The sequence below is a fragment of the Nannobrachium achirus genome (assembly GCF_963921795.1).
Source record: "Nannobrachium achirus genome assembly, chromosome: 2".
NCBI lineage: Eukaryota > Metazoa > Chordata > Actinopteri > Myctophiformes > Myctophidae > Nannobrachium > Nannobrachium achirus.
The window spans coordinates 17696902-17722163 of NC_137811.1; the positions used below are offsets into that span (position 1 = coordinate 17696902).

Below are 25262 nucleotides of genomic sequence, written 5' to 3' on the forward strand. Positions count from 1 at the left end.
AGATGAACAAGGACCCTGGTGTAAACTAACCTCGCCTCACCAGGCTTTCCTGAGAGAAAGCCTGGTATTCGTTTACTAAACAGGTCGTCTGATCCGGTCTAGACCGGATGATATCTTACGTCATTTTGTATTCAAAATGGACTACACTTTGGCCGGAACTACCGACCGGAATCAGTTTTATCCAAGTTAGCGCATGCGCAAAACCAGGTTAAAACTGATTCAGGTCGGTAGTTCCGGCCAAATTGTAGTCCGTTTTGAATACAAAATGACGTAGAACGTCATCCGCTCCCGACCGGATCAAAAGCCCGAAATTGGAAGCGATCCCAGGCTAGGTGTAAACAAGTTGTGTATAATTTTCCTCTGGTACATCCCTTCTTTGGTAGTAAATTTGTATGGAACATGTACTGTACTGTTAACTGTACTGTATTATTAACTGTTTTCTGTACAAAACTACTAATACAACTCTCAATCAATCAACAAATAAATAAACAAACACAAAATAAGATGAACAAGAACCCTGGTGTAAACAAGCTATGTGCAAAACTACTAATAAAACTCAATCAATCAATCAATCAATCAATCAAAAAATAAATAAACAAACACATAATAAGATCATCTCCCTGGTATTTGGCATAATCCTCAGCATGTCTAGGCTTAGTTGTGTAATGACGTTTCAAATTATATTCCTTGTTCACTGCAACTTTCTCGGTGCAAATAAGACACGTCGGGGTGACCCTGTGCTCAACAAAGAAATATTGCATCTCCCACCTTTCCTGGAATTGTCTGTGCTCATCATCAACCTTTCTCTTCACTGCAGGCTTTGAAAAAGACATGTTTGGGGCTGTGGAATACAGTATATTCACGTGTCGCGTTTAGCCGATGCACGGAGAACAGTGCAGCCTTATAATTGGCCCGGGTTAGGGCAGGAAACCTGACATCAATTCACATACCCTCCTACCGAATACCAGTCTGTTCGCCCTATCGGCCGTTCGCCTCGGGCGTCTATCCGGCAGAACGGTACATGGTCTCTGTCTCACTGCCTGGTACAGTATGATGATGTCATCACACAACATCATTATTATTACATCAGATGTATTTGTCCTTTTAAATGCTGTTATTGTATTTTCAAACACAACACCATTCGGCAACTTCTGGAAACATATTGAACTACCTTCTAACAACCTCTATTGTAAACTAGAAAGACTGTTCCTTCGAAACAGTGTGGGCTCGCTTCCAACCCAACAAATAGGATACTTTAAGGTACTGTAAGGTACAGTACCTTACAGTATTGTACTGTACCTTACTATACTGTACTGCACCTTACTGTACTGTACTGTACTGTACTGTACTGTACTGTACTGTACTGTACTGTACTGTACTGTACTGTAACTTACTGTACTTTACTGTACTCTACTTTACTGTACCTTACTGTACTTTACTGTACTCTACTGAACCTTACTGTACTTTTACTGTACTCTACCCGAACCACACTTTGGCAACCAGCCATGGACCCCCTGGAAACCTTTCAGGGACCCTCGGGGGTAACCGAACCACACTTTGGGAACCAGCAATGGACCCTCAAGGACCTCCAGGTTTCCCTATGTTTTGTATTAATTCTAAAATCTGCAAAGTAACAAGTAACTGAAGCAGTCAAATACTGTAATTGTAGTGGAGTTTAAGTAACAAAAATGGAAAGTAAGATATGATGAAAACATAATAAAAATGGTGTCATTCTTTAGTGCTGAATTGTGCCGTAAATTTTATAATTTGTGCTGCTATCATTATTGAGATATTCTACACGACACCACTGTTCTGCTGCTATCTTCTACAATGAAATACTGCTGCACCGGCAATCAGTAAACTGCTGCTAAATTTGCTAATTCATAACCATATAAATATTTATATATATAAATATATATAAAAGCACAATTGATGATTTCAACTGCACAAATTAGAGCACATCCAGCACAAAAAATGTAGACCATTTTTCCCGATTTGTAGCCAAACAATTGGGGTGCAAGCCTAAGCAAAACTATAACTTAGAATAATCCCTTATTCTTTTTAAGTAAAATTTCTAAAACACTACAAAACATGTCTCAAAGACAAATACAAGCAAACGTCTCCACAGTAACAGTTGTTTGTGTGTGTGTGTGTGTGTGTGTGTGTGTGTGTGTGTGTGTGTGTGTGTGTGTGTGTGTGTGTGTGTGTGTGTGTGTGTGTGTGTGTGTGTGTGTGTGTGTGTGTGTGTGTGTGTGTGCGTGCGTGCGTGTGCGTGCGTGCACATTGTAGATCAACTTCATAGCAGTATTAAGTGGTCCATCTATGTTTTTTTATTAATAATAAAATCTGCAAAATAACAAGTAACTGAAGCTGTCAAATGCTGTATTTATAGTAGAGTATATGTAACAAAAATGGAAAGTAGAGTAAAAGTACCTCAAAATTGTACTGTAGGTACAAGTACTTGTATATACTTGAGTAAATGTACTTGGTTACTTTGCAGCACCACTAGCCTTACATTAAGACGTCTCTGCCGAGACTTTCACATTGTCACTGCAGGGCCGACTTATGTAAGGCTACATCACCACAGAACAGCCAATGACAGCCAAGCCTTTAATCACAGCTGTGTCAATCAGTAGAGTGTAGAGGGACATTTATTTATAGTTTTAACTATAACTATAGTTTTATACATCACACAGCTTAGACATTTGGATCAAATCAGACAGCAGACCTGTGTGAACGCATTGATATAAATAGCATATCTGAAGTGTGAATATTGCAGCCACAGCGACTTAATATAAACATGGGTCCCTTTCCTATGTCTCACTCTGTCTAAACCCATTGAAAATGCATTGGGTGCTTAAAGTTAAACATTTTTATTTTTTTATAATTATACTACAAAACATTTCAAAATGAAAAATACACGCACACTTGTCCTCAGTAAGCTGAACACATAAAAATTTGAATGGTGTTGAAAGGTGTAAGCGTTTAGGAGATGAATCGCGCCAAAGTTTTGAGGATACTGACTAGTATAGTATAGAAATAAATAATGAAGATAACATACGTGTGCTCGCCTTCCAGGCGAGCCCACAATTAGTTGAACTGATACACAGTAGTGCTGGTGCGTGAAATGATTCACTGGACGATACATCTGAAAGGAGGACCTCAGGATTCCTACCCTGCTGCTGTGGTAGCACACGGACACAAGCTGTACTCATTTGGAGGAGTCAACAACTACCTGAGAAACAGTGATCAGATTGAAGTCCACATCTTCAACACATTGTCTTGGCGTTGGAGGAAGTTGCCCCCAGTGACAAAAGGAAGAGGACAAAGTCCCATTGAGGTTCCCCACGGGCGCTATGACCACACAGCTGTGCTGATAGAAGAAACTGTCTACATCTGGGGAGGAAGGTATCCTTACTGCAATGTGCTTTATGCCTTTGATGTTGACACCCACAACTGGTTCAAACCCAATATTTCTGGGTCTATTCCAGGGGCAAGAAGAGACCACTCAGCCCTTGTCCTGAAGAAGGTCATGTATGTGTATGGAGGAATCACCCAGCTAACTGGATATACTAATGACATGTACAAGTTGGACACCACCATTATGGTCTGGTCTTTAATTAACACCAGAGGAACTACACCTCCTGCTTCATACTGTCACTCTGCCACCATTATCGGGACAAAGATGTTTGTATTTGGAGGCTGTTGGAGCGGATACTACAACAGCGTCAGAGTGTTTGACACAGAGACCAACTGCTGGCTGAGCAAGTCTTCTGGACACCTTCTCCCAGAAGAACGCAGTGATCATTCAGCCTTTGCCTACAATGGAGAACTGTACATATTTGGTGGCTTTAAAGGGAACCAGTTCTTCAATGGTCTGTGGAAATTCAGTCCAGAGACCTTCTCCTGGAAGCAGGTTGAGCCCAAGGGCAAATACCCCTGTAGGATGTATAGGATGAGCTGTTGCATGGTGGGAGATTGTATCATCATCTTCGGAGGACTCAAAGCAGACAACATACCTGTTGATGACCTGTACGTCTTAGATTTACATCCTACTTTGAAGACATTATGCAAACTATCAGTTATTCATTATGGCCTGAAGCAGTCTGAACTCCCGCATGACATCAAGTGGGAACTGGCAACCATGGCTACCAACAGAAACAGAAATAAAATAACATAACGGTAGTCCACATTGCACGCACGCACGCACGCACGCACGCACGCACGCACGCACGCACACACACACACACACACACACACACACACACACACACACACACACACACACACACACACACACACACACACACACACACACACACACACACATTTGAAATGTTTATTTATGACCACATAAACAGAAGTACAAGGAAACCTCATACAAAGGTCATAAACAATGACAGTGCAGTCAGATAATATGAAAGAACAGCCAGTTACAAAGAGCCTAAACGGCTAATCATTGTTACATACAATACTTGTCAGACAGCGGACATAAGTCATGGGTAAAGGAAGCAACGCCTCCTCCAAATTGAGCGGCTTCCTATAATGGCTGACACTGAGCAAAACCTTGCTAGCTGTTTGGCCCTCCTTTTGGAGAGGCCTGCCATTTGTAAGCCCCTCACAACCAACTTGTGCACATGCCCTAGGCTGCCAAAGATAAAAACTAACATTTCCAAACTCCGCCCCCTTCTAACCCTGTCAGACGCAGAGAAGCTTGTCCATGCCTTTATCTCCTCAAGACTGGACTACTGTAACGGGCTCTTTATTGGGATTCCTGGCAAGAGTATGCAGAAGCTGCAGTATATACAGAACAGCGCTGCCAGGGTCCTAATGAGAGTCCGTAAATACGACCACATAACACCCATCCTCTTCACACTGCACTGGCTCCCCGTCTCAGCCAGGATTGACTACAAGATACTCCTCATCACTCACAACTGCATAAATGGACTTGCCCCCCCCTACCTACAGTCACTAATTACCAAGCCTCCACAAACCTCCACCCGGACCCTCAGATCAGCAAACAAATTCTTCCTGGAAGTCCCTGATACCAAGCTACGCACTATGGGGGACCGGGCCTTCTGCTCGGCAGCACCACGCCTGTGGAACAGCCTCCCCATAGAGCTGAGAGCACCACAGAACCTAGACTCTTTTAAAGCTGGCCTAAAAACCTTTTTATTCAGGAAGGCCTTTTCTAGTTTATAGTTTTAAGTTATCTTTGTATTTTAAAATCTGCATATTATCGTCATATAACATTATATTATTTTTGATTTTTTGATTATTGATTATTGAATCCACCTGCTAATGTTTATTATTGACTTTGATAATTTTTTATTCTTTTAGTATGTGTTCTCCTTGAAATGTATGTAGCACTCTGAGATTCACTGAATGAAAAGTGCAATACAAATAAAATGTATTATTATTATTATTATTAATCGGTAAGGTCGCATAAACAAACTTTAGAAGGCAATCGTAGCGAATCAGGAGGGAATATGGGAAATGGGACAGATCCATGTTGATGACATGACAGATACTGTGTACTGCTTTGCGTGGTTTAGGGCAAAATCTGTAGGAGCAGTGAAACAAACAAACAAACAGGTTCCACGCCTAGAAAAACTACATACAGTAGAAAGATGCAATTCTGGAAAATTGTAAGTGTGGTTGCCCTGACGCGAGTCACAAGGAATCCGCTGAGAAATGTATTCCGTCTTACCATTTATCCCTTTCATGCCCATATATGGATATCTCTCATCTCTGTATCTGTCAGCCGTTGATGAAAATATTTATCCGCATGCAGCAAGTATCTTAATATCACATACTAGACAATGTCCTTTTACAGTTACTTATGGTGTACTGTGTTCTAAGGATCAAGGTAGTTTGTTTTCGGAGGAGGGGGGGAAGGAGAGAAGTCTCTTTAAACTGCATTTTGTTTTAATTGTAACAGAGTATTTCTACATTGTGGTATTGGTACTTTTATTTAAAGGAGGACTTTGCCAGGACTTTTTCAACCCATCATCATATAATAGGTCCTCACTAATGTTCATAATAAAATAGCACAATTTTTTTCTACTCGGCCCAAGTCTCTTAGGAGAGCTGTGGGAAGTTCAGAAATCCATTGTCTTGTGACATCATCATTTTCCACAAAAAAATCAATCAATATTTTTGAAAACAATATTTCAATTTTTATTATCGCGAGAACAATGGCTTCCTTAGAACTTTTCAGGAGTAGAAAGCCTGCATTTTCTATTAGCTTGGATTCCCAATCGATGATGTCACAATTTTTAACACTTTGTAACAGATCGTCGTGGACTCACTCTTGTGCACAAACACAAAACTGGAGCAGGAGGAGTCTCAAAGGCGTGCGTCTGGAGGTGTAGTGGTGTCTAAGTGCTGGACGATGGTGGCACCTGCTGGGTATAGTCACACCAGGAAGGCCACCGCCGTGTCCCTATTTGAGTGGTGCTACCCATCCCGTCCGTTTCCCTTTTTTGCCCGTAAATGGGGATCCCTGATGTCATCAATGGGCAAAAACATTTATACCTGAAAAGAACAACGTCTAATGTAATGGAGCAGAATAAAATCATGCCGTATTCATGCAGCAGCATAGAGATGAACAGAATACAGATGAAAACTGATTAAATAAAGCAAGATGGGAAAATACAACCAAGCAGGACATAATAGATCGGTGGTTCTCAACCTTTTCTGGATCAGGACCCCACTGAACCACACAGCTCAGTCTGCACTGCACTGTCTCTGTCCATGGTCCTGAACATGAGCTGAGCTATTGAAAGTATTCACGTTATTCCTGGCCCTCTCCAGGGAGGCTGCCATTGCCTTTCAAGTTTCAACATATTTTCACTTCCTCCCAAGTAAGGAAGTGAACAGATTTTTCCAAATAAACAAGCGGCCAGGTCTATGAAAAAACATGAATTTATTGGAAACATATGGACTAACACATGCCAACGAGTGGGCTCATCGGTAGATAGAAAACTGTTTGGACAATGCGGTGAGCACCTTATTGATTTGTACATGTTTTGAGACGAAAATGGACGTTAGGGCTCACCCAGCCAAGAGCGTTCTGACTCCCCTTTATAACTCTTGTAGAGAGTAAACGTCCCAATATAAGCGACCTCTACAAGAGTTATGATTTATATGGCTAGTAAAATGTCAATTAAAGACAGGATTGCACACACATTTTGTGAGGTATTCTCTCCCCAGCCACCGACACTATCCCCCTCTCCCATCAAACAATTCTGTTTTATTAAGCAACCACCAGCGACATTAATGATTCCGAAAATTGCCAAGTTATGAAAATCTGCTTTCAAAATCGTGAAACAACAAACAGTATTCTCTCTGCTCTATCTGGTCTTAACGCAGTGGGTTGAGTGCAGCCCCGCAGCAGTGCTCTACTCCTCACTGTGTTATGGAAGTGAGTGATACTTGTTCTCCCAGTCATCCCGTGTAGGCAGGACTGTACGGTCACAGCAAAAGCGATTGACGCAGCGGCGGCATCGCTTGCCCCTCTTCGCCAATGCCTATAGAGGGTATGTGCATGCATAAAGTGAATGGCATATCGAGTGGCAAAATGAGTTTTACGTCATTTAACGTTGTTTAATGCAATCAGATAGGACTTTTCTGTTTGGATGTATGGGCTGTCAAGGCCAGAAAGTATTTTTTCTACCACTCAGTAGGCGTTCTCGCTTAACTTCCTGGTATGATGATGATGTCACGCGCATACCCTCTATTCTGTCAATATCACAATTGGTTTTGGTCCAGAAACCAGATGATAACATCAGGGATCTCTAATCTCTATATATGGGCATACAAGTGTGTGTGCCTTCTTTGCCCAGACAGACTTACTACGTACAATGGGTAGGGTACAACAGGTATTGCATAACCAGGTGCGGCATGCATTCCCACCTTGCAACGCTCCCGAGCAGATACAGTAGGTGCCCGACGGGCACTTATCTAGAATAAAATATATTTTGCCATATTTGTGCACCATAGCGCCACCTCTGGTGGAGGTGAGGCAATTCCCCACATTCCCCTAATGTAAAAATGTCATTCAACATAACAGCTGTTCCTCTGCCCGATCTGTCTGCATTTGTTGGCTTTGTGTGCTTCTGGTTGCTTTGCAACATGAATGTGTACAAAAGCTCTATAAAAGGCATGTGCCATGACGTGTCATGACGTTGCAGTGGTGATTAATTTGGCCTTTAAAAAGGCAGGTCTCGATTGAAATCTGTTGTCGGATAGAAGCTATTATTTTCCACTAAGCAGGTGTAATTACAACATTCTTAGCGCTGATCAACAGAATAAAACACATAGTGGGAGCGGTTTGCACCACTCAAAAAGGACATCACATCAGAACGATGATGGATGGTAAGAGGACATGGAGAGCCTGTCTGGCTGTGCTGTGGATTCTTTCCGTTGTGGTACACAGCCAGAGAGCAGAAGCCACTCAACAACAACATCTAGAGTCTATGTTCCACCAGTACGGTGAGAACGGTAGCCTGTCTCTGGCAGGCCTGGAGCGTCTACTGCACAGTGCCGATCTGGACAACATCAGGACAGCCATAGTTCAAGATTATGACAAGCAGCTGGGCCAAGAAAGTAGCCATCCTTATTTTGGCAATCACCATCCGGATCAACATGGCAAGTGCAACAACACCGACCACGACCATGACCATGACCATGACCACGACCATGACCATGACCATGACCACGACCATGACCATGACCATGACCACGACCATGACCATGACCACGACCATGACCACGACCATGACCATGACCATGACCACGACCATGACCATGACCATGACCATGACCACGACCATGACCATGACCATGACCACGACCACGACCATGACCACGACCACGACCATGACCACGACCATGACCATGACCATGACCATGACGAACATGACCACGGCCACGGCGAACATGACCACCCCCCTAAAAATGGCACCACAGTATGGGTGGGTGGAAATGTCGCCACCGCATGGGTGGGTGGCATTGCGTCCGTCACAGTGATCAGTCTTGCATCTCTGCTTGGGGTCTTCCTCATCCCTCTGATGAAGAAGGAGCGCTTCAAGTTCCTTCTCAGCTTCCTGGTTGCGTTGGCAGTGGGCACCCTCTGTGGAGACGCTTTGCTTCACCTCATCCCCCATTCCCAAGGAGGTCACCACCACCACCACCACCACCGTCACGGTGTCCATGAAGAGCATGAGGAGCACGAGGAGTCTCTTGACGGGGTGTGGAAGGGTCTGATGGTGTTGGCAGGAATCAACTCCATGTTGCTCATGGAACACTTGCTGACTCTGGGAAAGATGTACTATCACAAGAAGAACCACAACAACGATGACCCCTCAGTGACCTGCGACAGAATGGGCATCGGTGAAGAGGGTCAGGAGATGCGGGCTCTGCCCCACCCGCTGCCAGTCGACATTTCCGTCACCCCCAGTCATCCCCCAGTTCTGGTGGATGACTGTGAGAGCGCCGCCGGGGGGCCCACGCATCAACGTCAATACAACCACATACTGAACCACCGCCACCAGCCACACAGGCATCACCACTCCCAGGAGCACATCCAAGAGGCTGGGATCGCCACACTGGCCTGGATGGTTCTCATGGGAGACGGCCTGCACAACTTCACTGATGGCCTGGCAATAGGCGCTGCATTTAGTGATGGCTTGACCAGTGGTCTCAGTACCTCTCTAGCTGTCTTCTGCCATGAACTGCCTCATGAACTGGGTGACTTTGCGGTGCTGCTCAAGGCTGGTATGAAAGTGCGCCAGGCTATCATCTACAATCTGTTGTCGGCCATGCTTGCCTACGTGGGCATGGTCATTGGCATTGCTATTGGACACTACTATGAGAACATAGTCGTATGGATCTTTCCTTTCACCGCTGGACTTTTTCTCTATGTGGCCCTGGTGGACATGCTACCAGATATAATACATAAAGATGCTAGGGACCAAGGCTTCAGAAGTCAGAGTGGCTTCTGTCTGCTGCAGAATGCTGGCATATTGCTGGGTTTCTGCATCATGCTGATTATCGCCGTCTTTGAACCGAAAATGCAACTGAAGCTGGGCAATTAATAATGAACAAGTGAACGCTAGCTGTTAATGGCCGTCCCGTAACTTACCGAAAGGTCCAACATCCTAAATAAAGATCCAAGAAGTTTGTTTGATTTTAAAATCACCCTACTCAACTGATGAAAACAAGCAAGGAAGAAAAAAATCATTGGGTACTAATGAAAGGAAAAAACTCTTCAGGAGACAAAAACATGATATTTTTTTTTATTTTAGTAATATAGATGACAATCATAAAATACTTTTATCTCCTGTTGTGTACAGAAAAAATGCCATCATCATAAAATAATTTCAGTGAAAATTCATTATGTAATGCATCCATGGTCTGTGGAGGGGAGGGGGGTCTACAACTATTACACTGATTATTGTAAAATTATGCCACCAAGGAAACAATTTCAAGCAGTACACTAACTGCAGTATGTATGTGAAAACATTTGAGGTGAGAAACAGACAAAAAAAAAGAGAAAAAAATAAAAATAAGAAATCTCCATCACTTCTCTCTCAAAAAAAAGAAAAGGAAAAACACGGCCCTGACTGTGTGGGGCCCCAGGCAGCCACCTAACCTTTCCTACAGCAAAGCACGGCCCTGCACTTCCTACAGGCCATTATTTGGGGAAAATGTGTAAAAAAATGTTTGGTTATGAGAAGTGGAGACACTGAAGGTGGAAACATAGATGGTCAGCGAGGCAGAAGCATTGATTTTTTGTATTATGTTTTTTTAGACAATTGGCCAACTGATGGACCCGGAGTTCCGGACGGTAGACAGACAGACACACTAGTGGCTAGTACACTTTTTTTTTTTTTTTTTAAAGATTTGTTTTGGGGCTTTTATGCCTTTATTGATAGGACAGTAGACTGACAGGAAATGGGGAGAGAGATTGGGAGTGAAGTTTATGGGGAAATTTAATTCACTAATAAATGAATGGCAATATATGGAGATCTCTGTGTCAGTCCGTGTCACTTTCATGCCCATATACGGAGATCCCTTATGTCATCAATATTAAGCCCATATCTCGGAATGCCCATATATGGACATCAGCATTTTCCCATTTGGCTTCCATGTCAGTCTCAGTGGTCTATGACGTCAAAACATGACGTCAGTCATCTCCATATTTGGGGAAAGTTTTTTTTTTTGCATTTTCTCATTCAAGTCAGAGGAGAAAATTAATAACGTATCTCTTAGCAAAATGCATACGATTCCCGATGAAGCCGGTCGATTTGACATATGGCTTGAGTGTGTGCCACCAAAACCGTGGGAAGAGTAGCTCAGCAAAATAAAGTTTATCCGTAAAGAAGAATAATGGCGGACAAATAAAGTTTCCCCAGGACTATAATGCAGAGGTCCCCAATCTTTTTGGCTCAAGGCACCCCATAAATATGTTTCATCCGAGGCACCCCTACATTATATTCATAATTTTCACTCCCAGCACCGTATATTTATAGCATATTTTAGCTATTATGTTGCGAGGAAACCGTTGAGATAATAGCCATTTTGGTTGGAACTGACTGAAAACTAGACCAGGTCAACCTGGTTGTGCCAGACCCCCTGTCTGTCATCATCATTTATGACATCATGCCTTTTGTAGGCATGTCATCATCATGTCATCATCATATATACCCTTTATATAGAAAACCCGGACCGACATTTGCTTATGTAGGCCTACCCATTTCATGGGTCTGGCAATAACTTTGTACTTCAAGTTTAAAACTAGACCAGGTCAACCTGGTTGTGCCAGACCCCCTGTCTGTCATCATCATTTATGACATCATACCTTTTGTAGGCATGTCATCATCATGTCATCATCATATATACCCTTTATATAGAAAACCCGGACCGACAGACATTTGCTTATGTAGGCCTACCCATTTCATGGGTCTGGCAATTATAATAGATATATATATTTTTTTAAGTGTCCAAATAAATTCCAAATATTTTCAAATTATCTCATGGCACCCCTGGACTGCACCCCAGGGTGCCCCGTCACCCACTTTGAAAACCCATTCTATAATGTGTTGCCCTGTTGGGCAACCACACTAATTATTTAGATAACTTGCACCGGGGTTTCTGAGCGGTGGTAAACCGCTCCTATACGTGGCTGTGCGTGTGTCTGTAGCCTTTTTCCTCAGCGTTTTGCCATGGCAAAACGTGTGTGTGTAGCATAGCCTGTGCATCCTAGACTCAAATCTGAAGACGTTATGCAAGCACGACCACCGCTCACTTCACATTGGGTGTGATTTTTTCCATTGATTGTACCTTATTTTGAAGACCCACGCGCGGAAGCCACGATCATGTCCATGTTGTGGAAATTCACTATGTTGTAATATCGATCAACATGTTTTTTTTTTTTTTTTTTGAGCGGTGCTAACCGCTCCTATAGACCGCTTAAAAAAAATGATGTCACAAATGATGTCACAAATGATGATGACATGAGTCCGCTAGACCAATGAAACACTTAGATTCTGTTGATCTGTCCATGATGTCATAGTCACATAGGCACCCGATTGGTTAACTCTGATTTAGAACGCGTTTAGGCCGCCTAAATTACATCATAAAAAATTATTGAGCGGTGCTAACATTGAATTTCAAAATAGTTCATTTGAATTTCTCAATTGTATGAGTCATGTATTATCTATAATACATGAAAACAAACCACACTTTTAGACAGAGCGCTTTAATCACAGGGCCCTGTCTAAAAGTGTGGTTTGTTTTCATGTATTACAGAGATATCCAGCTCAAGACAATTTTGAAATTCAAATGAACTATTTTGAAATTCAAAGAATATAAATAAACAGCTTATCACAAATGATGATGACATGAGTCCACTAGACCAATGAAACACTTCGATTCTGTTGATCTGTCCATGATGTCATAGTCACATATAGGCACCCGATTGGTTAACTCTGATTTAGAACGCGTTTAGGCCGCCTAAATTACGTCATAAAAAATTATTGAGCGGTGCTAACCTTGAATTTCAAAATAGTTCATTTGAATTTCTCAATTGTATGAGTCATGTATTATCTATAATACATGAAAACAAACCACACTTTTAGACAGAGCGCTTTAATCACAGGGCCCTGTCTAAAAGTGTGGTTTGTTTTCATGTATTATAGAGATATCCAGCTCAAGACAATTTTGAAATTCAAAGAATATAAATAAACAGCTTATGATAACCAACTCCATATCCTGGACACTTCATGGGAGCGAAAATACAGTAGAACCTCCTTCTCCTCTTTGGATCTGCAACTACTGTTGAATTTTGTACAATCGGTCTCTCATCTTGCCGGCCTTCTGGCTAAACTGGGACAGTGATCATGAAGGTGATACCTATAATAATGTCATGTTTGGCAGATCCTTGCGGATGTCAGCACTGAGTGACAGAGAGAATGTTTGCAAGATGTCTAGAATGTCTAGAACCACTCCACAGCAGATGTGGGAAAGTCTCGACCAAACAAGTCCAGTATTTGTCTGCAACTCTACAGATCCTTTTGTCATTGTGGTTAAAGTAAAGCAATAGAAACTGTGCATGACATTCCAGCTGCTCTTCATGCTCTTTGGTCTTGGGCTTCTCAGCCATCATTTGCAAGAAGACATCAAATATCGTCCCAACAGAAATAACACATGCCAGACTTGTCTTTTCGAATGACTTTGTCTTCAAAGTATCTTAACATGACCTTTCAGGGTCATTAGAATGCACTATCCTCATGTATTCTAATATTTAGGTACCGGTATGTAGACATGGCAAAGTCCAGCTTATGGTCCTTATAGTACCAGTACTCATCCAGACACCACAGCCCCACACAGAACACCTGGAAGGGGGCGGTGGCTCTCTCCCTGAAGAGCTCCAGGAAATCAGGCACCATCAACAGTTGGGTCTCTCCTTAGGTCTTCTGTACAGGTGGGTCTCTCCTTAGGTCCTCTTCCTCAGGTGGGTCTCTCCTTAGGTCCTTAGGTCCCACTTCTCCAGGTATTCTTTGTCTTTCTTCAGGTGATGAATAACACCGGTAGGTTTCCCCCGCACAGTCCTTTCCAAAGTTTCCTCTGCCTTCTGGATGCCGAGTCTGAAGTCGGCCACATTTGGACGCAGCTTCCGTCCTCTATGGTAAACAGCCAGTGCAGACTCAAAATCCCCCATGGTGCACAGTGCCTCTGCCTTACAGTACAATCCCTTGTAAAATGTCTTGTCATGTTTAAGAGATGCCTCAGCGTCCCTTAAAGCATTTTCTGAATCCCCCATCTTCAGGAAACATTTAGATCGCTCAGCGAGGCAGTCCTTGTCTTCCACCTTGAGCATTAATCCCATGGAATAGCTTTCTATAGCTTTGATATAGTTCCCCTTTTGGTACAACTGATCTCCCATTGCCAAATAACTTTGAAATGTCGGGAAGAAGGGGATGACCTTTGGTGGGACGACCTTTGGCGCTGGGGCTCCTTCCGTGTCAATCATGGTGGCGGCCATTTCAGCCTTTATGTGGTGCTCGCTGCTCGTGCGATACCAGACAATTGTGATCCGCTTTTGGAGAAATTACCTGTGTTGGTTTGACTGCTGCTTTTATATCCGTTACGCTGACGACAGATCTACCCATGACGTCATCCATTGCTTTGTGGAGTTCAGTTTTGAAGCCTTGATTTCGGCAAATTGGATGTACTGTAGCCTACATGTAGGATGCTGTCATCATGCCATAGGTGACCATATACTGTAGGTCTATTTGTTGTTGTTGGGTGGGAGAGTGGAACTGGGGAGACACATCTTTGCGATCCCCCATCTTCAAGAAACATTTATTTTAGATCATCCGACATAATGTTCAAGTGCCACGTTCCTTTCCCTACAGAGAGAAAGACAGCGAGAGGGACATGGAGAGATCTATTCAATATTCTTCTATGAGTCTCGGTATCTGAATCTATCTCCAGATGTCTCTGTAAATCTGTATACTACTATATTCTTCTGTATATAGCTAATTTATAACTAAATATGACGTCATGCCGTGACGTGACGTATCATGCTCGTTTCCTCGACAACACTGCCCCGTGAATCCGATAACATGAGGATTCACAACGTACCGGTATGTTAGAGGTAACGAATGTTTCTTCTTCGCGTCTCCTAGTCCTGTTGCGTGGATCTGATGTGAATTATTCCGTTTGGGACCTTCTAAGTCTATGCTACTTCGCTCTTCCTTGAAGCAGATTATAAGGTTGGGGTGGAGTGGAGCTATGATGGGTCTACTCTATGCTGATGAGATTACATATCTTCAAGACGCTAGAAATATCGTGGTAATGTAGAATTCATCTTTGAGGTCTTGAATGTCATGTTGAACTATGAAGGTTGAGTAAGTACATCACATTTCCATATGCTACGTGAACACATCACATTGTGACTGTAAGTAAGCTATGTAGGTACATTGCGAAGAAAGGGCTTGAAATCAAAGTTCACAGTATATCATTGCGACCGTAGGACGCATTTACTACCAAAACCTCCACCGGCTGTCCGTCTGTGAGTCAATGAGTCAGTGAGTGAGTCACACTTTTGCCCTGCTCATATCTCCACAACCGTTGCCCCCATCCATGCCAAATGTTGCACACACACTCCTTACCTGCCAAACTACAACCTCCAAGGACCCCCAGAGCTCCAGGGACCTGGGGGACCCCCAGGTGTAAATAAATGTCCCTCCGTGAGTGACACGTCACACATCACACTTTTGCCCTGCTCATATCTCCACAACCGTTGCCCCCATCCATGCCACATTTTGCACACACACTCCTTACCTGGCAAACTACAACCTCCAAGGACCCCTGGTGTAAAAAATGACCACATGTGCAAAAATGACCAAATGACCACCCCAAGTGGTGGCGCCCCCAGTGGAGGACCCCCTCCACTGCAGCTCACATAAAATGCCGTAACTCGGGCTAGGAGCGTCCGGGAGAGCCGGGGCCGGTACCTATTCGTCCGCCAAGGCAGCGCGGAGACCCCACCCCTCATTTCTCACATGGCCCTCTTCTAGCGCCACCTGCAGGCCGATTTTTAAAACACATTTTTGGACACTGCTCCTACAGTTTTTGCCCTAAAATCACGCAAATCGCTACACAGTATGTCTACACTCATCCCATCAACATGAATCTGTCCCATATAGCGCCACCTTCAGGCCGATTTTTAAAAAACACATTTTTGGACACTGCTCCTACAGATTTTGCCCTAAAATCACGGAAATCACTACACAGCATGTCTACACTCATGTGATCAACATGGATCAGGAAGATTTTGGAAAAACCCATTTTTGCCCTATTTGTGGAGATAAGCGACCATCTCCCGATTAGGGAGTCTTACTGGTACTCCCTAAATATTTCTGCACCGCTCACTTCGCACGGGTGCGATTTTTATTTCAGTTCAGTTCAGTTTATTTTCAGTTCTTTGGACATTATACAAATATGAATTAAAAAGAAAGAAAATAGAAGTAAGAAATATATATATATATATTAGTCCCCCCAGGAATCTGCGATTCCGTGATAACGGAATTTATCGCAGAATTCGCAACCACCCGCGGATTTCTCGGCCATTCGCAGACTTTTCTGACGTCCGCGGAATAGCGGTCGCGAGTGGCAGCAGAGCGGCGGGAGTAGTTATTACTACTATTATAAAACGATTTGTACTTGGTCTTGCAAGTGGCCACCTCATAACAGAGCCTGGGGGAATAGCTTAGCTTCCCTCCTGCTAGTTGCACTGACGCTAGATGGTCCGGTCCAACATTCGTTCCTGACAGAAACTGTGTCCTGAACTATAGTTCCTCTCTATGCCTCTAATGGTCCTGGCAATGACAATGCTAATGCAGAAGAGAATAAATAAATATTACATCCATACATGTACAGTACTAGGTAGTAGGTAGGCTATCCTCTAAAATGTGGTTACTATGGGCAGGGTTTGCATGACAATATAGTCTTTGCAAGAGAAAGTAATTATTAAAAACAATAACAATTAAAATAATAATAGATTTAATATTAGATTTGTATTCTCAAAAATGATTATTCGATTATTCTAACCACTAATTACAATTAATTGTAGCTATTTCATGAAGGGTTTTACTTGATTATTAGAACTATATCATTTTTAGCTTGATAACTGGTCATTTTAGGTTGTTTTTTAATGTCCGCGGAATCAAGAATTGTTCCCCACAGAATTCCGCAGAATCAGGATTGTTCTCCGCGGATTCCTGGGGGGACTAATATATATGAATATGTCTGTACAATACATACATGTCACATATTCACAATACGTGTCCAAGTCCCTGAAAAAGGGGTAGAGAGAAGCAACAAAGCTTGTCGGGCCCTACCCCTGGATCACAGGATTTTGAGTTTTCTTTCACCCGCAGATCCCAATGACTGTGCGCTATAAAAGTCATATCCTGACTTTAATCGGGAAAAGTACTCTGCGGCCAGGTTTGAAATCCCGACCTTAGTCGGGATTCGGGAAGCACTGAATGTGTTAAGTCCAAATAAAACAGCAGTTTGATATCCCTTCGAGAGTAACAAAGTTCTGTATCTTGAAATTGTATCTGTTATTGTTTTACTTATTTTGTTTAATGCATCCTAATGTCATTTTATAATAGTTTTTTTACTATGCTTGATGTTCTGTGTAAAGCGCATTGAATTGCCTTGTTGTTGAACCTGAATCCATAGCATCACATTCAGGGTATGGTGGTGTCGCTGTAGACGGGCTTTTCTCGGTTGAAAATCTACCCGGCCCAATGGGGAATCGAGGTAATCCAGTATGAACCAATCGCCAAAGAGTCCCTCTTTGGCCACGCCCCCATCTTCTCAGAAAACGGCTGCACTGAGAGGGCTTTCAGACTGAATAATGGAGTGAGACGAAATGAAAATGCAGGCTGAGCGTCGGGCTAGTTGTAATGAAAAAAAAAAAAACATCACAAGGATGCAACTGGGACGTATCATCAGTGATGTAGCCTGGGGTCGACGGGTGTTTCGGGTCTCGCAACATCATACACCCTCGCCCAGGTGACCCAGCCGGGGTTGATCAAGTCCCGACTTACGTCCCAGTAGCTATCCACGATCAGTCCTATTAGGGAAAGACAGGGTCACTCAATGTGCTGCACCGGAACTACTCTGCCGGGATTGGGGGTACTATTCTGGCGCGTGGAAGAACTAGGCTCTATGGGTTGACTCCTGGCCGGGCTCCTCCTACGTCTCACCAGGTCCTCTCCTGCTCTCACCAGGTTCAGAACCTGTGCGTTGCACCAGACCCCAATCCAAACATTCCATTCAGCTGCTGCAGTTGAATGGCCCTCCTAAAGGCCTCACCATGGATTTGTTGGGCTTCTTCCTCACGGAAGACACAGGCTGGGGCGCTAACCCAACCTGCTCCCGGGTGCCGTCTAAATTCCGGCCGTCAACCGAGTCTCCGGTGGTCACCAAACTATTCCTGGTTGTCACATAGTCTATTCCTATGAGCCACTATAAATAGAACTAATAATGAAAAAAAACATCACAAGGATGCAACTGGGACGTATCATCATGAAATGTGCTCTACAAATAAAACCACCCTGCCTTCCCTCCCGTAGCTTCCTGTTCCTGGACGAGGACATCTCGCTGAAGCCCTCCGTAGGGATCTTCATCACCATGAACCCTGGCTACGCAGGCAGGACGGAGCTACCAGAGAACCTCAAAGCTCTGTTCAGGTAGAGAGACATTCACTACTAGCAGAGACAGAGCTACCAGAGAACCTCAAAGCTCTGTTCAGGTAGGAGAGAGAGACCTTTACTACTAGTAGAGAGAGAGAGAGAGCTACCAGAGAACCTCAAAGCTCTGTTCAGGTAGGAGAGAGAGACCTTTACTACTAGTAGAGAGAGAGAGAGAGTTACGAGAGAACCTCAAAGCTCTGTTCAGGTAGGAGAGAGAGACCTTTACTACTAGTAGAGAGAGAGAGAGAGAGCTACCAGAGAACCTCAAAGCTCTGTTCAGGTAGGAGAGAGAGACCTTTACTACTAGTAGAGAGAGAGAGAGAGCTACCAGAGAACCTCAAAGCTCTGTTCAGGTAGGAGAGAGAGACCTTTACTACTAGTAGAGAGAGAGAGAGAGCTACCAGAGAACCTCAAAGCTCTGTTCAGGTAGGAGAGAGAGACCTTTACTACTAGTAGAGAGAGAGAGAGAGCTACCAGAGAACCTCAAAGCTCTGTTCAGGTAGGAGAGAGAGACCTTCACCACTAGTAGAGAGAGAGAGAGAGAGAGAGAGAGAGAGAGAGAGAGAGAGAGAGAGAGAGAGACCTTCACTACTAGTAGAGAGAGAGAGAGAGAGAGAGAGAGAGAGAGAGAGAGAGAGAGAGAGAGAGAGAGAGAGAGAGAGAGAGAGAGAGCTACCAGAGAACCTCAAGGCTCTGTTCAGGTAGGAGAGAGAGAGACCTTTACTACTAGTAGAGAGAGAGATAGAGAGAGAGACACAGAGAGACAGAGAGACAGAGAGAGAGAGAGACAGAGACAGAGACAGAGATAGAGCTACCAGAGAACCTCAAGTCTCTGTTCGGTAGGAGAGAAAGCAGAAAAACACACAAAACACAAAACAATGGCTTAGGCTAATAGTGGCTCTGTTAAAGAGGCGGTGCCATAGTTTTGTACTTTTTCTGTTTTGTATGTGTCTATGGAGTTAACATTACTCTAATAGACCCCCAGGTGTGGTTCTAATGTGCAAATTCGTCTTCGTATTTTTGGTTACTTCCTGAAAGCTGAAAGCCTCTGGGTCAAAAGGCCAGATCGAAAAACACTGAGTTAATGACATCATAAACTCATCCCCTCCCCTTTTACCATACACCCAACACTGTGGTTGTGGCTAACTTCAGCTGGGTCGCCACCCACCTGACAACCAGGCATACTTAATGAACACCATCTTTAAGAAAGGAAAGATAAACACTGTCTCTGACAGGTGGAAAACCTCCATTATGTCCACAACTGTTACTTTTCAGGAATCAAATTCACAAATGGTATGTAATGATGATGGTCCAGTTGGTTCCTGCTTTATTTAGACCCTGTGCCATGGTGGTGCCAGACGTGGAGCTGATCTGTGAGATCATGCTGGTGGCCGAGGGGTTCCTGAGCGCCAAGCTGTTGGCCCGGAAGTTCATCACCTTGTACACCCTGTGTAGAGAACTGCTGTCCAAACAGGTACAATACATCACCCTGTGTAGATGACTGTTGTCCAAACAGGTACAATGCATCACTCTGTGTAGAGAACTGTTGTCCAAACAGGTACAATGCATCACTCTGTGTAGAGAACTGTTGTCTAAACAGGTACAATACATCACCCTGTGTAGAGAACTGTTGTCCAAACAGGTACAATACATCACTCTGTGTAGCACAGTGGCTCTCAACCTTTTCAGGCCGCTACCCCCAAAATAATCATATTTTAACTCGGGGACCCCCCCACCCTGACGAGCACTAAGACTTGAGACATTCCAACATTCTACATTCTACATGCTCTTTCTACTTGCTCACAATGCCTCGAGTTGCGAGGCGTTGTGAGCATGTAGATCAGCTATTTTCACAATTTCTGCCTCTAATATTTGACAATTTGACCAATGTTTAACTTGTAATTTTAGAGGAATTAAAAAGTCCTTCAATTGTTACTTTAGAAATGTGCATATACCTCTATACATTTAAACTGTATGTTGATTTGTTTACTTTTGATTGAGAAAACAATGTTGCGCATTAAGCTAATCATCTTGAAACGGGGTACATCACATTGTTACCAGTGTTAATTTTGACAGCAAATTTAGATTTAGTTTATTAATTTAATTACTATGCAGATTTTTAATTATGATGATCAAAGACAATAATGGAATACTATACTTGCACCTATCTTTCAGGACCACTATGACTGGGGCCTTCGTGCTGTGAAGTCTGTGCTGGTGGTGGCAGGGTCGCTGAGAAGAGGGGACAAGACCAGACCAGAGGACCAGGTCACTATCGTCACATCAACCCGTCATCACATCCATCGATCCCACACGACATCACCCGCACGCCTTCCACGAATCTTACCCTGACGCGGCGCGTCCCTGTGTGTGTCTGCAGGTGCTGATGCGCGCTCTGAGGGACTTCAACATGCCTAAGATCGTCACGGAGGACGTGGCCATCTTCCTGGGCCTGCTGGGGGACCTGTTCCCCGGGCTGGTGGTGGAGAGGAGCAGAGACCCAGGGTTTGAGCAGGCCGTCCGCCGGACCACCCTGGAGCTGCGGCTGCAGCCCGAGGAGGCCTTCATTCTCAAGGTCTGGAATCAATGGCCAAGTGTGTGTGTGAAAGGTCTAATCCTGAGTGTTCGTTTAAAGGGTTAGGACTGGACTTTGAACCTCTACCAAGTGTGGTAACTGTAGCCATTAACCTGTTGCAGATAGGTTAAAAAAATGCAAATATCGCAGATACCGATGGTGTATCCCTAGTTCGCTTGACAAAGTCACACAAGTACTATATTGTTTGGACAAATGAATGAACTAATACATTAATATAAATTAAACTATATGACATATGTATCCCTTAGCAACATAGAAACACACGATTCCCACTCACAGAGGAGGGAACCACACTAATAATGCCAACAATAAAACAGAACAACAATCCCCCAACAGAGGAAATTCCAACACATAATCAGGTATCATTCACAACAACAACAACAACAACAACAACAACAACAACAACAATAATATGATGAATCAACAAGGAAAATATATGAATGGCTTCACTGGTTTGTGATGTTAAATGGGAAAAGTGTTATTTTCTGTTAAACAGGCTGGCAGTTTTACAAATGTGTTATTCATTAATGTTGCCATCAGGTGGTGCAGCTGGAAGAACTGCTGGCCGTCCGTCATTCTGTCTTTGTGATCGGGAACGCCGGGACGGGGAAGAGCCAGGTCAGAACACCCTGATTTATGTCTTTAATCTGATGATAATCTGAAATCAAGAGCCATGTCAGAACACCCTGATGTAATCTGATCATAATCTGAATCACACTGCTTTATGTTCAATGTTTAATGTGACACCTGTACAGGTATATTGGGAACCTAAATGTTAATTCCACTTTAAAAGAAATAAGAACATGTATGCTTTGCAAAATGGTTTGGAGTAATCTAAAGTAGCCTACATCATTATTTGACCTAAATTTATCCTTCCAATTTCTATTCCTTTTTTTCCCGGTAATGACTTTTGATTGGTTTTGTAGCATTTGTAGAAGAATTGTGCCTTGAATGTAATTTAAAAATATTATACGTACAGTATTTGACCCCTCATTTGTAAAATAAATATAATATGTATAACATTTAAAATACAAAATAAATATAAAAAAAAGGTGCCCAGTAATATCAAGTGCACACTGTTCCGGGTACATTCGAAATGTATAAACATTTATGTTTTGAGCAGATTTTACGCGTCCTCAACAAAACGTACGCCAGCCTGAAGAGGAAGCCTGTTTGGAACGACCTGAACCCCAAGGCGGTGGAAACAGACGAGCTGTTTGGCTTCATTCACCCCGCCACTCGAGAGTGGAAAGATGGTAAACAAACAAACTTTAACCCAGGGGTCTTGAACAAGGGGTTCGGGACCCCTAGGGGGTCCTCAGAGTTACTACAGGGGGGCCACCAATAGGATAATTCTTTTAGATGAAGAACTTGAACCCTCGCGTCCCTTTTCCGAGGAGAACTTTGGCCTAAAATAGCGAGCTTGTAGATCGGCTATTTTCTTCAAAGGTTTGTGTGGAGGTAAAAAAAGAGCAGACCAAGTACCGAGTGATAGGTCAAGTTTACAAAGTATCGACAATTTATGTGGTTAATGTCTGGGAAAAAAAACATTAACACGAATCCAACATCGACTGATGACAGACAGTGCTGTCCAACAAGTCTGTGAATCTACCTATGAAATCGATGAAAATCGGCAACACAGCTTTATACAAAATATGCTTCATCTGTCTCTCAACTAAGGGGTCCAGGGCCTGAAAACGTTGAAGACCCCTGCCTTAACCAATTACTAACCCACTTTTTGATACTTCGTCATACGATTGTGTCGTGTGCCGAAAATAGCCGATCTACGAAAAATAGCCCATCTACCAGCTTGTAGCTTGTATTTTTGAATATCTTTAATGTCTATAATGACATGCCCAAAATTGGCATGCCAGATTGAAAATATTCATAATACCAGACCAGTACAGTCAGAATGAGTAAAAAAAATGGCCTTAAACCAGGATGCAACAGCAGTGACAGGCAGTTGGAGTAATTAATTGGCACTACAGGGGGATTCAAGTAATTGGCAACTCATAACATTACATAAATATCTAAATCGTTGCTGCCAGGCAGAAACCTCTTATGTCCATAATGACACCAGTAAGACTCCCTAATCTTGAGATAAGCGACCGTCACATCGCATACACAAACTTTAGAAGGCAATCGTAGCCAATCAGGAGGGAATATGGGAAATGGGACAGATACATGTTGAGGACATAACTTTAGAGATACTGTGCAAACTAGGGCATTCACCAAATATTCGAATATTCAAATATCAAAGTCACTATTCGACGTTGTTCACTGAAGTCGAATATTCGCTTATTTTTATTTTTTTATTGTTTTGTCTTTAAAAATATATATATTTCTTCATGGTTTATAAAGCTTGGCTAGTAGATAGGAAGTCATAAGAACCCTGACAAGCACTTGGAATTGTAGATATTGCATTTAACTCACTTAGCGCCGAGCGACTTTCAGGGGGGCCAACTAACTAATGATGGCGTTTGGTGCCGAGCGACTCGGAGCGACTTTTATATAAAAGCATTGTTTAAGCTTTTAATTTGGGTTGATAGACGGAGCGGAACGGTTAGCTTACCTTCGACTAGCATACAGATGAAAACCGTGAAAAAAAAGGATACGATTATGACGTCACCTTTAAGCCATAGCTTCCTGTTTACGTAGGCCTCTGTTAGCCGCTAGGCTCAATGCAAACCATCCGACCCTCACGTAGCTTCACTAGGTCGGATTTTGATTCGGAAACTTTCTGTGTGGCATCTATATACGTTCCGATGCCCATACCAATGATGGTTTGAGACGATCAAGCACGAATTGAGCAGTATTGAGCTCAAATGGCGGCCCGCGGCCTGTCCATTGAATGTCAATGGAGAGCATGTCATTGTACCATCCTGTTATGTCATGAACCTTGTTTTTTATTCTGACTTAACATGGGACCATGGAAAGTCTATGAGCTATGGCTCACTCTAGTGGTCATCTTGTGGCATCCGCAGGCACGTGTACCTGTTTATGTAATGTGATTTTGGGGATTCAATATAGCTATTTCCTGGCGTTATAAGCGCAGATTCATATTGAAATCTGGCTCGCTCGGCGCTAAGTGAGTTAATGTGACTCAGTTCCGCAGATAAATATTGTGAAAATAGCAGATCTACATGCTCACAACGCCTCGCATCGCGAGGCGTTGTGAGCATGTAGATCGGCTATTTTCACAATGTTCGGCTCTTGCTTACTTAATATTTGACAGTTTGGCCCATTTGGCCAGTCCTGTCGAATATTCGACTATTTGAATACTTTGAGGTCGAATAATTCGAATACTAAAAAACACTATTCGTGAATGTCCTACTGTGTACCGCTTTGCGTGATTTTAGGGTAAAATCAAACACGAACGGTACAGTTGCCAGTCAGCCTGCTAACGCTGCTTGCTGTTCCCCAGGCCTGCTGTCTTCTCTGCTGAGGGAACAGGCCAGCATGGCCACCGGCGCTCCTAAGTGGATTGTGTTGGACGGAGACATCGATCCCATGTGGATTGAATCACTCAATACAGTGATGGACGACAACAAGGTACTGTAGCCTCCCTCCCCTTCACACGTAGGCTAATGTACAACATGCATACTGTACAGTACACACACAATGCTTTGTATTATACGAAGCATCGTGTGTACAGTATGTACACCACACACAATAATTGCGACCGAAGGTCGCAGTTTACCATGAGAAATGTTGCAGCTTCTCTCCGGAAGGAAGTTGCTCATAGGGAACTCTGGAAATCCCAGTTGGAACTGTTATCCCCCGTGACTCGATTCCAGATAAGCGGTTGAAGATGGATGGATGGACGGACAATTGGACATGTGGCAAGATGTAGGGCAGATGTAGGCCACGGTTCGCGTCCCAGACAA

At 43.3% G+C, this 25262-nt stretch overlaps 2 protein-coding genes across 2 annotated transcripts in view; both read left to right on the plus strand.

Annotated features, from left to right (window-relative positions):
• The window catches only part of LOC308296806 (dynein axonemal heavy chain 11), a gene marked incomplete at both ends in the record, with an annotated part of 198253 nt that overhangs the window by 64562 nt on the left and 108429 nt on the right, over positions 1–25262 (plus strand). The window contains 7 exons of the mRNA XM_080740133.1: positions 18660–18776; positions 20115–20253; positions 20955–21047; positions 21160–21354; positions 21916–21993; positions 22499–22631; positions 24800–24927. Coding sequence (XP_080596259.1) covers positions 18660–18776; positions 20115–20253; positions 20955–21047; positions 21160–21354; positions 21916–21993; positions 22499–22631; positions 24800–24927 — 883 coding nt within the window. The remainder of the gene's footprint in view (positions 1–18659; positions 18777–20114; positions 20254–20954; positions 21048–21159; positions 21355–21915; positions 21994–22498; positions 22632–24799; positions 24928–25262) is intronic.
• Positions 8373–10100, plus strand: LOC308307924 (zinc transporter ZIP6-like; the record flags this gene model as incomplete). The annotated part of the gene is made up of 1 exon (XM_080753256.1): positions 8373–10100. The coding sequence occupies one exon, from the start codon at positions 8373–8375 to the stop codon at positions 10098–10100; it is 1728 nt and encodes a 575-aa protein (XP_080609382.1).